The sequence below is a fragment of the Pungitius pungitius genome, chromosome 4 (genome assembly GCF_949316345.1).
Source record: "Pungitius pungitius chromosome 4, fPunPun2.1, whole genome shotgun sequence".
NCBI lineage: Eukaryota > Metazoa > Chordata > Actinopteri > Perciformes > Gasterosteidae > Pungitius > Pungitius pungitius.
In genome coordinates this window covers 16,939,662-16,955,639 of record NC_084903.1, presented here as the reverse complement: position 1 = coordinate 16,955,639, position 15,978 = coordinate 16,939,662, and the positions used below count along the sequence as shown (strand labels likewise).

At 44.1% G+C, this 15,978-nt stretch overlaps 1 protein-coding gene across 3 annotated transcripts; it reads right to left on the bottom strand.

Annotated features, from left to right (window-relative positions):
- Positions 1-445: 445 nt before the first annotated feature.
- On the bottom strand, positions 446-15,755 carry greb1 (growth regulating estrogen receptor binding 1). 3 transcript variants are annotated; one of them, XM_037456458.2, is made up of 33 exons: positions 15,599-15,755; positions 15,386-15,493; positions 14,714-14,890; positions 14,218-14,400; positions 13,186-13,299; positions 12,869-13,006; positions 11,715-11,876; positions 11,442-11,567; positions 10,509-10,694; positions 10,115-10,251; positions 9,568-9,844; positions 9,325-9,450; positions 9,013-9,225; positions 8,685-8,882; positions 8,344-8,527; positions 8,053-8,236; positions 7,804-7,940; positions 7,328-7,679; positions 7,094-7,209; positions 6,641-6,846; positions 5,920-6,532; positions 5,221-5,377; positions 5,026-5,128; positions 4,701-4,856; positions 4,406-4,542; positions 4,149-4,310; positions 3,294-3,498; positions 3,019-3,181; positions 2,780-2,898; positions 2,131-2,363; positions 1,799-1,999; positions 1,537-1,675; positions 446-1,297 (listed from the first exon to the last, which is right to left on the bottom strand). In XM_037456458.2, exons 1-33 carry the CDS (start codon positions 15,750-15,752, stop codon positions 1,134-1,136), a joined length of 6,030 nt encoding a protein of 2,009 aa, XP_037312355.2. In that variant the 5' UTR covers positions 15,753-15,755; the 3' UTR covers positions 446-1,133. The 3 variants fall into 3 exon arrangements, with proteins under 3 accessions (XP_037312355.2, XP_062417796.1, XP_062417797.1); XM_062561812.1 differs by having other exon boundaries at positions 15,386-15,755; XM_062561813.1 differs by having other exon boundaries at positions 12,869-13,003; positions 15,386-15,755.
- Positions 15,756-15,978: the final 223 nt, after the last annotated feature.

The following is a 15,978-nucleotide window of genomic DNA, read 5'->3' as shown; positions in this document are numbered from 1 at the left end:
CTGTGTTTAAGACTAAATTTATCTGCGAGTGTGTTCTGAGAAGGGAGTGCTTGGAGGAAATCCGAGAGGGTTTAGAGCTGCTGGGACATCTTCTGCTTACAGTGTCCTCTGATGTGTCCAACCAACACCTGCATCTGTGCCAAAGGAAATATCACTGCAGCATTCTGAATTACACTACATTAGCATATATTATGTCTTTATAAGTCCTTTCAGTTCAACATACCCTTATCATTAACCCTAACCAGGGAGGCAGCGCTATCATTTCAGAGGGATGGAATAGTAATAGTGTGGAAGAAACTGACTTCAGCCCAACTCCTGCTACACCCTCTCATATGCAGTGAATGTGCTCACCTTTGTGGTCACACCGGATCCTAGTCGAAGACATTTAGAAGACACAAAGTCCTCAGCTTTCACAACCCAGACACCTAACTGCGTGTTGTCTGAACTACGGTTTATTAAGTAATGTGGAGGGTAACTGAAATCTCTGAACACATATGGGCAATCTCATATTCAGAATGGTACGGTACTTTTCTGGTCACGCTTTATGCTTGTTTATTATCTCTGGAACCTGAAAATTCCACCATTTCGAAAGCACAGAATGAAGATGATGCATGCCAAAACATGTCAATTGTTCCACCAACAACAGAGTTACTACAAGGGAATACAAGGCACAAACAAACACACAAAGGAAATTTAAAATATCTGTACATTTATACAATGAAGCCATACAAAACTGTACATGACATGCTTAAAACACATGGTGGATTTGTGTCTTCAGTTACAAATAAAATCACCACACAGTCTATTGAGCATTAAGCAAAACAAAAGTTCTACATCTAAACACAAAACTATTTAATGTACACACTGGATAAGTACTTTTTTTTACAAAATACAAATTTGACAAAATATATTTAAAATATACAGTAATATCCAAAATAGCACGCTAAAAATGTCTGTTGCCAAAGGTAGGCCACCAATTCACACAAATGATTGTGTCCTCATTCTTTCTTTGGCCATAACACGATTTCTCTTCGATGCAGAACCTTTGTCAGTGCTCGCTGTCATGCTGTCAACTCCACTACATTTCTTCCCCTCAGCAAATAAAGTGGAAATCTGGACCATTTGTGTTTCACTCATATGTGTTTTCCAGTCAGGAAGAAGAGCGGGCGGTCCTCCTTGGCGTTGGCAGTCTGGAATTCATCGCTGAGCCTGAACCTCCACTCCTCCTCCAGCTCCAGCCTGCCCACTGTCTGCCTCAAAGAGCTACGATCGGCACTGATGACACACAGAGTCGCACCTACATGGAAGCACACACAAGAGAGGGGATAGATCAGTTAAATGTAAAATGGATACAATCACCTTTTCTGACTTTATATAGTGGATAGTAGGGGGGGGGGGGGGCAGGGTTATGATCTACGCAGAGGTCCTTGGCTGCCATTGAACCGGTGGTATTGCAGATATGTGGATTGTTTTATATGTGTTTTATTGTGACTAAAATGCTAAAAGTAGCACATTCAGGTATTCAGAAAGACTAACCTTTCAGGAAGGTGAACTTCTTGAGGAAGCCGGGTGTCACAAACGAGTCGGCGAAACAGAGGAGAAGGCCACTGAACAGCATCCCTGTGGTGCTGATGTTGACAGAGTGAGGTCTGGAACTCACAAAACACACCGTCACCTGCAGAAAGAAAGAATGGTGTGAGCTTTAAACAATGTGTGGGGAAATGTATGGGTGACGGGACCTATCCATCTGTTCAGAAGTCGATATTTTACCCCAAAGAAGGAGGCTGCGTTTCTATACCTCAGGTCCCAGGTTGAGGTAACAGTCCACAGACAGTACGGGGTGTGTGTAGTTCTTGGTACTCAGTGGAAACAGCTTCTGCCTGGTGTGTTGAAGGTATTTTTCCAGGAGCAGCTGAGCTGGTGTAGCCAGAAAAAGGTGCTTGCTGTCTGGGGCACAGATGTACTGCGAGGGCCCCACTGCGGTGGGAACATCTGTCGTCTGGGGAAATGTGAAACTTGTTTGATGACCTTTGATGCGGTTGTTTGATGGTTAAGATCAACAATGCTCGAATTAAACATTTAGAATTTTGTGGACGTGTAGATGTGTTGTCACGTGTCTCCAGCATCTACCTTGGTCTTGATAATAAATGTCCTGTATCCTCCAATGGCGATCTGCTTCTTCATGACGCTGAAGCTGTTGAACCGGCAGACGAGCAGTCCGGCACTGTGTAGCCTCAGGGTGAAGTCCACATCGTGACAGGTGAAGCGGTTCTGGTTGTACTGGACATTCTGGCTCCGGTCGACATTGAGGAGAAGGAAGTCATGAAGGTGACCTCTGGAGAAGGGCTCCCTCTGTTTATTACCTGGAGGAAACAAAATAAATGCAACCTGAAATTGATCATAGTCAAAAAGCACAAAAGTTGTTGTTATATATGTTATACGTTCGACTATTATTTATTTCGTAAAGTAGCTAAGACAGTCATACACTTTTGTGACCACTTCAAATGTAATATTTTAAAAGACAATGCCTAAGCATTACATCTTGAGGCTCTATGTGGCAGGTTATCTGAAGATGCACACTGGCTAATAGGAGTTTGTTAAAAAGATCTGAGGTAAAGTTTGGATACAGACATTCAACACACCTGCAATAATTAGTTAGCGAGCTAAGTTACACTTTGTGAATGTGGACATAAGTTAATTTGTGTAGTATTTAAAAAGACTGAGATGCTGTTTTTATACTTTAAATTAGTATGATCTTTTCTAAATCATGAACCCTGACCTGTTAATCCACGGCTGCTCCACTTCCTGATCCCGCACAGTCCGTAGTGGGCCAGCTCCGGACAGGCCTCCATGTGCTGTAAGATCTGCTTCAGTGACACAGCGTGCTCCACTGAACCACTAACCTCCGCAGAAGTGAGAAATGAGTCATAACATGATCAGCATATTCTTTTTTCCAAAGCAAGCAGCCGCTATTTTGTCCAACATTGTAATTCTTATCAATAATGTGCTCGCATATACCTGTGTGCGTCGAGGTCCACTGCGTTCCACATAACGCAGGAGTCATCGGCCAGGATGATGAAGGGCCAGACGTCATCTGTTGGGCCCCCTCCCTCCAAACGCCGACTGCGCTCAAGCTCCAAGTTGTGATACGAGAGCTCTTTAATCAGGAAGTGAGCTGCACCTGCAGGAGAATAGAAGTACTATATGAAGATTGAGTAGTGTATCTGCGCCTGCCATGGATGCCTTAAGTATCTAGAGATGTTCATTATAATACTGTAGTAGAAATAAGATACCTATTCCAGCTCCGTTGAAGACAGTGGGCAGTACCAGCATTATGTGGTTGGGCCAGTATTTCTTATACACTGCCATCTCATACTCTTTGACCACCAGTATATGTAGATGTGAAGCTCCATCCATAGCATGGTACAGGTTAAACAGACCGTGCTCGTGGCGACCTGTGGTTGGGGTGAAGATTGGACTTTTGATGCAGTCTGGGCTCTGCGGGAGAAGAAAATAATACAGATCAAACTATCATATCGATGTGATGTGATCAACAATATTATCTAGCGTTCCTCTTAATCTACATAATCCTCTTAAACAGAAAACCACTCTGTACTTAGGGATATAATAGGGAATAAATAGGGAATAAATAAAATAGGAACTACTGGGATACAGTGATCGATTTTCCCATGAGGACGGTTGTTGTCGTGGTTTAGTCTGGCCTGTACCACCACCTAGTGGAGCCCAAGGGTGTTGCACTATGCTCAACCAACAGTGTTTTGGTACGCGTGTATTAAGATATATCAATGCAAAGGCTGGCCGCTAATGTTTCTAAACAGAAATATGAATGAATAAAATCACAAAGAAGAGACCGGCATCAGACATTAGGTCTGTATCATAATAGGTCCTTCCTTATACACCCCAAACACAGTAATTCACAGTAAAAGTAGATCAACAGGGAGGGTGACTCTAACCCTCCCAATCTACTGATATCATAACTAATAGCTGTTATCTCTAGTCGAAGATAGCATCAGTGTGCTAAACAATTGAACAACTTCAGGCGTTACTCAGCTGCTTTATAGTGGTAGCCAGAAAAAGGAAATGCAAGTATTTTAGATTGAGTTTCTCTGGTTTCCCCGAGGACTCACCCAATCAGAGGTGAGAGGCAGACGCATGCTCTCCAGCTGGCCACCTGGCTGGCTGAAGCTAAAGTAGTGCTCTTTAGACTTTGGGATGATGAAGTAGAGCTGGATCTCTTCCCCAAGCAGTAGATGGGTGAATGTGAAGGCACGAAGTGATGACTCATACATCTAATTGCACGATTAGAGAGGACAAACATTATCAGTGGGGAAAAAAAGGCATCAGAGTGTCAGTTATTATATAGTGCTGTTTGTGTTCTGCTGACCTGGTATCTGGGGTTGAAGCCCAAGTACTGATGACACTGTTCACAGTGGTGGTATGTGTTGTACGCTGCATATTTAGACAGCTTGATCCTAGACGTCCGCCTCCGTAGGTACACATCCTCCTGCCGCACGGGGTGTCCTTGACAATTTAACAGGGGCAAAGACAGATTAGGACAATGGAACATATAACAACTTCTTGGGAATTACAAGCAACAAACACTAGAGAAGATCTTTTTTTGTGAATATAGTTTTGGTTGTGTGTAAACATGTTGACTAGTGTTTTTTGACTGTGCCTACCCTCAAAGCTGGGTGTGAATCCAGGGCAATAGACAGAGCTGATGTCATCATATTTAGGGTCGTGGATGGTGTAGTCAAAGGGCATCGTCTTCATGATGCCGGGGTTTGGCCAGGATGAATTGGACGGGTGGTACAACACGCCCTGCTCCTTTTCATCTGAATAAACACAAACAGCATGATGAATATTGAAGATCGGGAGCTATTTTTTGCACATACTGAAATAAATATTTGTGATAATAGGATTTTAGCAGCAAGGCTAGCAAAAAAAATGAAACAGTAGAACAGTTTTGATGTTGATGGTTCCTACTGCATCAAATGTACTGACTGTAGTAGATGTCTTCTTCATCATAGATATCCACCTCCATCAACCTGATCAGCATCCGAGACAGAATACCCAGGAAGTGCAGGTACGCTCCTGTCTTACCCACCTAAGGGTGGAAGGAAAATAGGCAAATAATATAAGTATACAGCCAAGCATGAGCTAGACACGAACAACAGAAAAAATGAAGAGAAAAATAACCTGTGGGGGGCCGCTGAGCAGCAGTCTGCGAGGGTGAAAGTTGTCACTTCGTCCTTCAGTGCGATTGCTGCTGTCCATGTGGTAGGACCGGGGGACCGTCCACTGTCGATAGTACAGTGACTGTTCTGTACATGTCATCATCTTACTCAGCAAGGGCCTGAACATGAGCAACTGAGTTAATTGTCCATTCTGGTTATACTGGAACAAGGCAAGATCAACTAATACAGCAAAGACCCCTCAAGCCTGAGTGACTTGATTTGTATGATATGATATTTATTGAAGCCTCTTTTAGAGCTTTTTATTTCTAAACAGCTAATGCACTTTTAAACCTTTAGCTAGATTAGCCTTGTGGGATCTACCTAAATTGAAACAAATCAACTATCTATTCATATCTTAACCATTGCATCAAATATGATCAGAAAGTTTCTAAGTATTTATAACATTGTTGGACTTCTAGATTGCTTAAAAGGTGCAGTAGAAAGAAACTGCACCTACATTTTTACAAATTGATTACCAAACCACTAAAAAAATCTTTTTAATATGCTGTGTATAGACTGTGTATTTAGTACAATACTAACTTGGCATCAAGCAGTCAATGAAACATAGCATATCATTAGTGTCCTAAGAGCAGAAGAGTGGCTGATAAAATGTTTAGCCAGCTTTTACACCTCTTATATGATCCGATATTGCTTGTTTTACCTGAAGCTGCTTGCCCATGCAACAGACATGTGAGGCAGGAATGACGTACATCGTGGCAGCCCGCTGCTGTCGCTGGCTGTGATGATGTCATAGAGGGCACGAGGGAGGAGCACAGAAGGCGGACGACTCACTCCCCTCGCCCAGGAGCAGGTGTGATTGGGAGAGGAGGCTCGCGGGGACAAGGAGCCAGGGGAGGTGGATTTGGAGTGTTGGAGGCGAGACTGGGCCGCGGGGAGCGGTTGGGACTGCGGTTGGGGTATTGGCATCTGAGAGAGGGACTGTTGCTGGGGAAGCGTTTGAGCGCAAGGTTGGGAATTTGTTTGAGATAATGGCTGGTTTTGAATCTGAAATTGGGGCTGCGGCTGAAGCTGGGAGATGGGTAGAGCCGGAGAATGACTCTGCACTTGAGTTTGGTGTATTGTAGCTTGAGTATTCTGCAAAGACTGGGTCAGGGGTTGAAGTTGAGACTGTGAATGCAAGGGAGGCTGAATGGTATCCACGGTCCCTTTTTTTGGGACATTTGGAGAGGTGGTGCTTTGGGTGGAGAAGGGATCAGAAGCTCCACCGTCTGGACACGACTGGAGCTGCTGGCTGAATGACAGAGGGGATTCTCCTTAAAGGGTTAGGGGAAAAGAAGAGAGTAAAACAAAATGTATCTTCAAAAAAGCAAGTTAGCATTTCACACACCTAAAATATCAAAGAACAGTGCAAGCCTTCTCACCGTTCTCTTGTCCTTCCTCCTCCTCATTGTCAGTGCTGCTGAGCTTCTCTGCATCGCTCTCCAGCAGGTCACTTCCAGGTCCGAGGTTGTTCGGGGGTCGAGCCTCTGCTCTCACAAGATAAGCAGCTAGTCCCAGCTCTTGTTCGAGTGTGGTTCGCTGAAGGTAGGAGTAGCTTATCACTCGAAGATCACAATACTTCAATGACCTGTGGGCAGAGGGAATTCCCTGATTAACAATGGCCTTAATAACAATAACAGATTTAGATGTAGAAAATATGGTACAACACTTAAGTAGTGGGAACGTGATCATTTTGGTCTACACATGAAACCTCTTCTCGCTTTCATAAAGTTAACCTTTGGTGATAGAACTACAGTGGGTGGAGCCTTGGGCACAAAGCGGTACGTTTTTAGGCCATAGATTGGGGTGTTTTTTAATCAAAGCACTCCGTGTACCTTGGCAGTGATTCTCCCAGCGGCTCAGCTCCTGACAGGATCAGGATGCAGGGCAGGGCCTCCAGCTCCAAATAGGTCCGAGGAACCCAGTCTGCATCCTGGATCTTCAGCCATGTCTGCAGGACACAGACAAGTACAGTCATTCAGTGTCTTTTTTTATTTGACTACCTTTAAGATAATTTATGCATGAAATAATTCATCCTGTATTACATGATATTATAGCCTGCTAACAACCTTGATCTGATCAGTGAAGCTTTGTCCAATATTCAGAGCTTGGTTTGGATTCCCCAGTATGATTTCAAAACTCTCCTCCAGACCCAGCTGCCTCCTGACTCTGGACAGCCGTCGGTGGGCCCATGCTGCCAGAGCCAAAGAGGGGATCCGCAGGAGGACCATGTGACCATGGTGGGCGGGACATTGCTGGGAAGCGGTGAGCAGGGATTGCACAATCTCCAGGGTTTCCACGGAGGTGTGTTTGTGGAGATTGTGGGCGCTGCCAACTCTGCCGGATGCAGCCATCAGAGCTATGCAGTACTGTTGGATCAAAACTGTCGTCCGGATCACAGCGCTGTGCAGCTTGGGGAACCTAGGGATTAGAGAGAGATTGTAAAAGGGTTCTTGCTTTGCTTTTGTGTAGGCCTTCATGTAATTCAACCCGGCTAGTGAGGAATACGGTATTTGTGTGGATGAAGCGTGTGTGTTTGTGCTACCTTTCTTCCAGGGCAGACGCCATGCTTTCAAAGGAGGAATCATGACGCATCAGAGGCAGGCTGCTCCCTGAACGGGTCGACTCTAAGAGCTCCGACACACCAAAGTAGCGTGTCTTCTCATGATACAGGTCCACATCCTACACACACACAAACACAAAATGTCATGGGTGTAAAATCAACCTCCAGATATGTGCCACAAGTGCATGTTGAGTACAGTGTGTGTATATCACACACAGACTTCCATCTTACGTTACTGAATGCAGAGGGCCAGTGGATCTCATTGTAGGGGCTGATGCGGGTATACTGTGTCTGCAGGGCGAAGGGGAAGGAGGTGACGTGAAGAATCAAGATGTTCGGAGTATCTGTGACCTGACGGGAGTTTAACAGCTGGTCCACCAGACCCAAACCACTGTCCGAGCTACTGTGGGATGCACTGAATAGGAGACAGAGACAAATACTCACAGAAGGAGAAAACACACGTCACTCTGAATCGTCTCTGGTCTCTTTCTCATTTCTCAAGCACAGACACCCAACACACACCTTTTAACGTCACAGTGGGCATGGTCATGGACAAGGATGTAGAGTGTGTAGGAGTTGCTTTGTGCTTCCTGTGTGAGGCTGTCAATTCGTGCCCGAGCGCTCTGGTCCAACTTGACCACGTAACGCTCAGCCTCCCGTTGAGACACACATTCCTGGTCTGAACCCCCAAGCTCCTGAAGGACACCTTCGAGATGCAGACAAAGAGAACGACGGCCATTGAAAACACATCTTGTCAAAGCCACACACGCCAATTACAATAATTCTTCTTGTCACTCCTTTTTAAAGATGTGAACGAATAAACCCAACTGGGGAGAGGAAAACATAATGTATCATTTCCATACCAGAATTCCAGAGGTGAAGAACGGTCTGCTGGAACGTGACCTCTGAGGACGGCACCAGGATGAGGAAGCTGACCCTGTCGAAGGAGCCGAGATCCAGGTTCTGTGTGCTGGAGTCTGCTATGGCACAAACGTGGGACAGCAGCTTCCTGGCCACTGCCAGCTGAATGGGACGAACCTCACGCCACTCCACAGAGTATTCTGCACACATATAAAGACGAATAAATACATCTCTGCCTACTTCAAATGAATCCAAAGGAAAAGTCGCCAAACGGCAAATTAGAGAAAAATACAACACTTTCCACAGACAGTGTATGCTACAACCTCTCACCTGAACAAGTGTCTTTGGGACTTGACGCTCTCTCTTGAGGGCTTGGTAAGTCTTTTGAACTCTGTGCGTGTGAACCCGTGGGACTGTTTGTGTCTTTGGGACTGTGTGTGGTCTTAAGACACCTTTCCTCAGTTGATTCTTGACTGCTGGATAAGGGAGATGGCTCACTGTTGTCCACAGTGGCACCATCAAGCAGGGAATCTAAGTCACCATCTGGAAAACAAAACAAAAGTCACACATGATGTTGGTAACTCAAACACGCATTGATATGTCTGCACTACACACACATGTGCATGTAAAAAAAACACGCACCTTCTTGGGAATTGCAGTATTGGATGAGTTCCTGGGAGACACCAGTGGAGAGCTGGTGGTTGATTTCTGTCAGACCCTCTTTGGGGGAGAACATACTCTCTGCCAAGGCCCGACACTGATGTCTACCTGCAAATCACACACACACACACACACACACAAAACATCTCAATTAAAATCTGTTTATTTCTCAGAACAAAAAAACATCAAGTACACTATAGACACACATTAAAAAGCGATTCCCACCTGTGACGACCACACAGGACTGTGTTTCCTGTCCCGCTGCAGTGACAATTATCACCACATAGTTGGTGTTTTCAAGCCGTCCCTCCATTAATCTGCTAAACATTTGCTGGAGGCCATGTGCCAAAGATCCAATATTTTCCTCTAACACCACAACGCTCTCTCCACAGGAGGATGCAGCCAGCTGGGCAAGCCAAGGGAGCTGGCTGGGGGTCAGAGGTTGTTGGCTCTGGGGAGGTAAGGAGAGATGTAGGGGGAGCCCAGGCAGCGTGGATGTAGTCTGCAGACAGAGCAGAAAAAAGAAGGGCCGTTTGTTCATTTATTGAGTCTTACCCGGCTGACTTGTCATCAATATTTTGGTTGCGCAATATCCTGCATGACAAGGACAGCATGATAAGCTTGAGAGGCGGAGAAAGAGGTACTAAATGGCAGAAATCTGGGAATGTGTACATCCGTAGATGAGTCACTTTTGTAAATGGGTTTACATTCATTTCAAAAGGTCTGCCTTTAGTTATTTTTTCTCAAACTTTACTTTTTAACAAAAAGTCACCTCTATGCCATAGTGCCTCCCTTGGCTGCCTGGTGTCTGAGGCTGCTGGTACTGTCTGATCTCGCTGAGATGAGACTCCCTCCATGACCTCATGAATATCTGTTCCAAGTCTTCTACCAGTGGCACCTGGTCAGGTCCTTGGATGAATAAAGGTGAGAGACAAAGAAAAGATTACGTGTGGTAATGAATAACTCAAAATATCGTGGACTTCGTAGAGAACTAACAAAAAGCAGGCAGAATACTTCAACTTAATTTGGTTATAGCTGCCTGCCTCCTAGTGGGCATTATGAAACACAGCAGCCACATCATCAAGGGTCAACTACTTTCCTCCTTTGAGTCGCACTGAACTCTGTATGATTCCAGATTTTGTTCTGTAAGAAGGCTTAACACTGACCGAGCTGAACGAGGTAGTAGACTGTGAGTAGAATCTGCATCTCAGCTGACAGTGGCTGAATGGGTGATGGTCCATAGTGCTGGTAGACCCTGGGGAGGTTCTGAGAGCTCAGATAACAACTCTGAAGCAGAGAACTGAGGAGCACTTCGTCTGCATTTCCAGTCAGCTGAGGGAGTGAACCATGACCTGCATTAGGGAGAGTTAGACAGATCAGAAAAACTGGACTTGGGGCTGTGGGTTTGGTCATTAACGGCAGGATCCTTCATTGTGTCCACCCCCCTCTCCTCATTGATCAAATTGCACATTCTTGTTTCTTGTTCTTCTGGGTTTGTATTCTTATGGTTAAAATGCACTTATAGCAAGTTGCTTTGGATAAAAACATCAGCTAAATGACATGTAATCTAATTATGTAATTCCACATATTGACATATTGAAATGTCTATGGGCAATATGTAAAACCCGCAATTGCTCCAAATGTACATAGAAGGGAAAGTTCTTTCGGACAAAGGAATATGCCAAATGAATGTGGTTATACGTTATCTTGTGTCAATTAAAACGAACAGACAAGTTTTGTGTGAAGAAACCCAATTTCAAATGCAGCATATTTGAAAACGGAAATAAAATAACAGAATGAAAGCGAACACACCAGATACCAGAAGCAGATGAAGGCAGAAAGGAGGGCGGCGGTGAATGAGTTGATAGGTGATACTAAAGGGTGAAAAGGTTGAAAGGGGAGGGGGGAAAGGCTTCAGGAGGTGGATGACCTCTAATCTGAGGTCGAGGGCGAGCTAAACTGGCCATCTGTTGGGTGGTTACCACGAAACCTCAACCGATCACCTGCTTGAGCAGGTCCAGTACTGATCACCACACCAAATCGTATGTCTACTTTTATATCACTCATCATAAACCACTGATGTAGTTGATGTATCGCACCTTTAAAGATGACAGGTCGCAGTCTGCAGGTGTGTAGCAGTTGATCGGGGATTGTCACAGACAACCCTGGTGGAGAAAGTGATGTCAGGGAGGATCCTTGCAGCAAACTCAACGGGGCTGCGTTCTCTGGAGAAAGCAGAGAAATATAAACGGAATTTACACAACAGACAACTACTGCAACTCACAACACAAATACATAACCACATAATGGTCCCATATGTCCCTTTGTTTAGGATTTTATTTATCTACAAATGTAGCTTGTCCCCTTTTTACCTGATCTGGCTCCATTTGTAAGGACAGAAGACACTGGCACTGTGGATAAGGCTGATGACGAGGTCGGTGTCTTCGCTGTGCTCTCCGACTGACCGTTGGCAGACGACTCGGGCGACCAGCCCTTGTGTCTCTTCTTTGGAGGTCCTGCATTGGCAAGGGAGCCTGCAGAAAGAAGGATGAAATCACAAAGCATTTAAAAAGATAACTGTTCACACATTTGAATACATTTCCAACACATTGTTGTTAGTCCCATGACATTGTATTTTTCGGCTTTGTAGATATTTTGTTGTTGCAAATTCATTCACTGAGATATTTTTTACGCTTTATTCTGCTTCAGGAATTACAAAAATACAAAAATGTATCTTTTGCTTGGATACAAATCAACATTTATTATGTTTAAGAAGGAACGTGCATTATTAAAGTAATGTAAAACAGTACTTCAGTCATATATTAACCTGTCTCATCCTCTTCCTCTCAACCTCTGTTGAAATGCAACAACAGGGAGACATATAAAAGGTCTGCTTGTTAAAAGGGCCATGAAAAAAACATTGACAGGAAGGAAGCTTTTCTTTCAGCACCAAAAAAAACAGAGACAGAGAGAATTTTACAACTTTGTTAAATAGAGGTGACAGACACAGGGAGAGAGACAGAAAGACAAAGGACAACCCCCGACACACAATGCCCTGCTCCTGTAAGGCAGGGGTGTTACAACACACACACACACACACACACACATAAAGATACAGACAGTTAGGGCGGCTGGAGGTAGGAGAGAAGGAGAGAGAGCTCCTATTCAGAGGTGTGAAGAAAACTCTGGTTTAATTACAAAAGACACAAACTGACAAGAAGCCAGATGGTGGTGAAAAATCAGAAAAATATATTTGACATTAGATAACTTATCATGTCCTGATAACTAGTTGGTGAGTTATCAGATATCAGATATTTAATGACCATATTAGTTTGGCCATATTTCTGTAATATATACGCGTATATATATATATATATATATATATATATATATATATATATATATATATATATTGTTAATGTTTTAAATCTTTGCGTTGCGCTATTTATGTTAATCAAATATAATTCTCTCTGTGTATGAGGAGTGATACTGATATTATCATTTGATTGGTTTGCCCAGTCTGTACCTTTAGCTGAGGGTCTTCCAGGTCTTGACTGGTTTAAAACGGGCTGGGCGTTGGGGGGAACCACGTGGTTGCCATTTGTCTGCGAGTGTGGGACGCCAGCTATTTGTGGCAGACCATTCGGGTCCACATTTGATCCTGCTGTTACCAAAGAGAAAAAAAATTAATTTCTGTCATTATTACATACTATATATCTATATTAACGCTAGTTTGAAAGGGACATCTGTGTCTGTCAACGACTTTTAGAGAACCTTAGTTTCCACGAATCATTCTTGGATTTGATGTTCACATTTCTGTGTGTTTGCGTCCGGATGTGTCACCTGTGTAGCTGGCAGGTGTGTGTGGTGGGTGTGTCAGTGCCATGTTTGGTAGCTGTTGATCGGATGTCATGTGGGCTTCTGAGAGACTGGACCCCGTCTGTCTCATCCTGCCATCTGAAAAACACACACAAATGCACACAAAGGAGTCATCTGACATCCAGGGAGACAGAACCGCTCCAGTAGCTAATGTCAGAGCGTGTTTGTCTGAGCACATAACAGGAGCCGTTTTATGACGATTTGAAAAAGATAGAGGACTTTTCTGATTAAAGCCAGGAACACACAGATTTACAATCATGACCCCGATGTAAAAGGACCCATTTATCCATATTAAATGTGATGGCCGCGCAGCACAGGAGAATAAACTTAATGATTGGAGGATATTTCAAAATTAAAGCATGTGGTAGATAGACACTGGCTGTTTTAATCTGCAGGAAATAACAATATATGCTCTGCACTTCCATCTTTTAGACGCCTTTCAACGGTCCAGGAAAGTTTTCCTATTCCTATGTTTTCCTATTGCGAGGAGTGAGTCAAACCTATTGCCCTGATGGTTAAGCTGCACTATATTCCACCCAGGTCTGACGCTGCTCAGCTATGGTATCGAAAACAGTTCGCCATCGCTGCGTAGCAACGGACTTCTTCCAGGAAAAGGGCCTAATCAGTAAGTATGTTGCATAATCCGGGCTCCTCAATATCAGAGCTTTTGCACGTTTTGATCGCTTGTAGAATAATTCCTATTTATTGTAACCACCCAAACACGCAGAAGCTAAAACAAAGACCTTTTAACTCTTAACTAAGCTTTCTTTCCTTGGGATATTTCTCACAGAAGGCTTCAGGAGGTGATGTCCTTTACGACCCTTTTAATGTGATGGGTTAGCTCCAGGCTGTCTCCTCTGTGTACACGCTTCATTTTCTGCTTCACTTTGTCCACTTCTACATTGAACCCCCTCCACTGGTGAGCCATCAGTGTGTCTTTTGATAAACATTCATGGAAAAATCCCAAATCCCGAAAAAAGGACCCTCCTTTTTTACCGTGTCCCCTCCAGCAGATGGGAGCTCCTTTGACCAGCACGTTCTGGTTGTTCCGACACAGATGGTACTTCAGGTGCTTCTGTTTTTTGGGCTGGGTGCTGAGCTTCAGGTTAATGTGGTTCGAGAACTCTGTGAAATAACGAAAGCCCTTCTCTCCACAGCCAATACAGTTCCCTAAAAAGCCTGGAGGGAGCATACGTACATCAGGATTACAACAGGCTGCATTCACACATGTTACCATTGCAATCTTGTCCCGAACTTAAAAGGAATAGGAGTAATACCATTGGTTTAGTAATGTTTTTGGTTTAGGGTTAGGATGTTTACCTTTGTCTACAGTGTAGATGCTAAAATAGGCTGAACACATCTTTGTATATCTGTATATCTGTAAGCTTCATTTTCTCCTCTCGGTCAAATGCAAACTAAGGTTTTCCTAAAACGGTGAAATGTCCTAGTCATTGACATTTTGAGACATTTTTCCTGTGTCTTTGTGCCTCACCCAGCAGTGCGTCGTGCCCCCGTTCATCTGGCAGGAAGCGACGGTCCACAGCACACACCAGCAGGGTCTCAGGGAGGGAGGGGCACTTCACCCCAACCAACATGAACCCAGCCGGCACGTCCAAGGGATCTGATCCCACCGAGGACAGACGCAGGTCTTTGGCTGCCTGGCAGAAGCCTGTGGAGAGAAAAACACTAAATCTGGAAGCTTTTCTTTGATTTATATATTGCTCTGTTGAATGAGAAATGATACACACTATGCAAATAGCATGCCTGTGCGCTTTCTGATGCTAATTCGCCTTTTACTTAATGTCGGTTGAGATTTCTAGTACAGCAAATTACTTTTTTTTTCTGTCTCACTAAGCCATGACCAACCACACCCACAAAACAGACTCTCTCACACTGTGCGACTTTACATCCAACAGAACACACCAGCCTAACTAACTAATTATATCTCCCGTTCACCATTTGCATGATTTCTGTGATAACGTGAACATTTAATAAATGCAAGGTGTGGCAATACTATATTAAAGGGAAACTGCAAATCTGGGTCTAGCTTTTTGTATGAAAATGCAAATTGACTGGTGCCAATTGTGACTTTAATGCAGTTGACGTTCGCAGTAGGCCCTGAGTGTGATTTCTTTTTTAAATGAGTACATATAGATGTACAAACCAGTTACTGTGCAGCATCCCTCAGGTGGGGGCTTCATCTGATAGGGTATTGGGGGGCTGTTAGACTCTGAGCCAACTTCCTCATCTTCATCATCATTTTCAGTACGGCCTGTTGGAGACACGCACACCAAAAAAACACAACATTTTAAAAAAAAGGAGAGGAAATATACTCTTTGGCTTATCACACCTTCTCCTTTGCATCCATGCAACCCACCATCATGTGCCAGCGGCTGCTCCGTCTCAAGGAATAGCTGTGAGAAGACAGGTCGAGGCACTACCGTGTTTGACCTCAGCGACGCCTCAATGGAGTTATGGAGGACCTCCTCAAAGCGTGTGGTCCGCAGCTGGCCTGCATAGGAGTTCCCCATCGGTGTCCTGCAGAAAGAAAGTGACCTTGTGTTGGATACTCAAGAGATATTCGGAAGCTGAGAGTAAAAAAAATCTGTTTGAATTTTGTGTTTTTGTACTGAGAGTCAAGGTTTGCTACTTTCAGGTCCTGTGAGAACAGACGTACCAGTCGTTTCAATATAGTGTAGGATTTACTATTACAGTAGTGTCATTTGTAGCTTTAGAAGGAAACAAGAAAAACTGAAT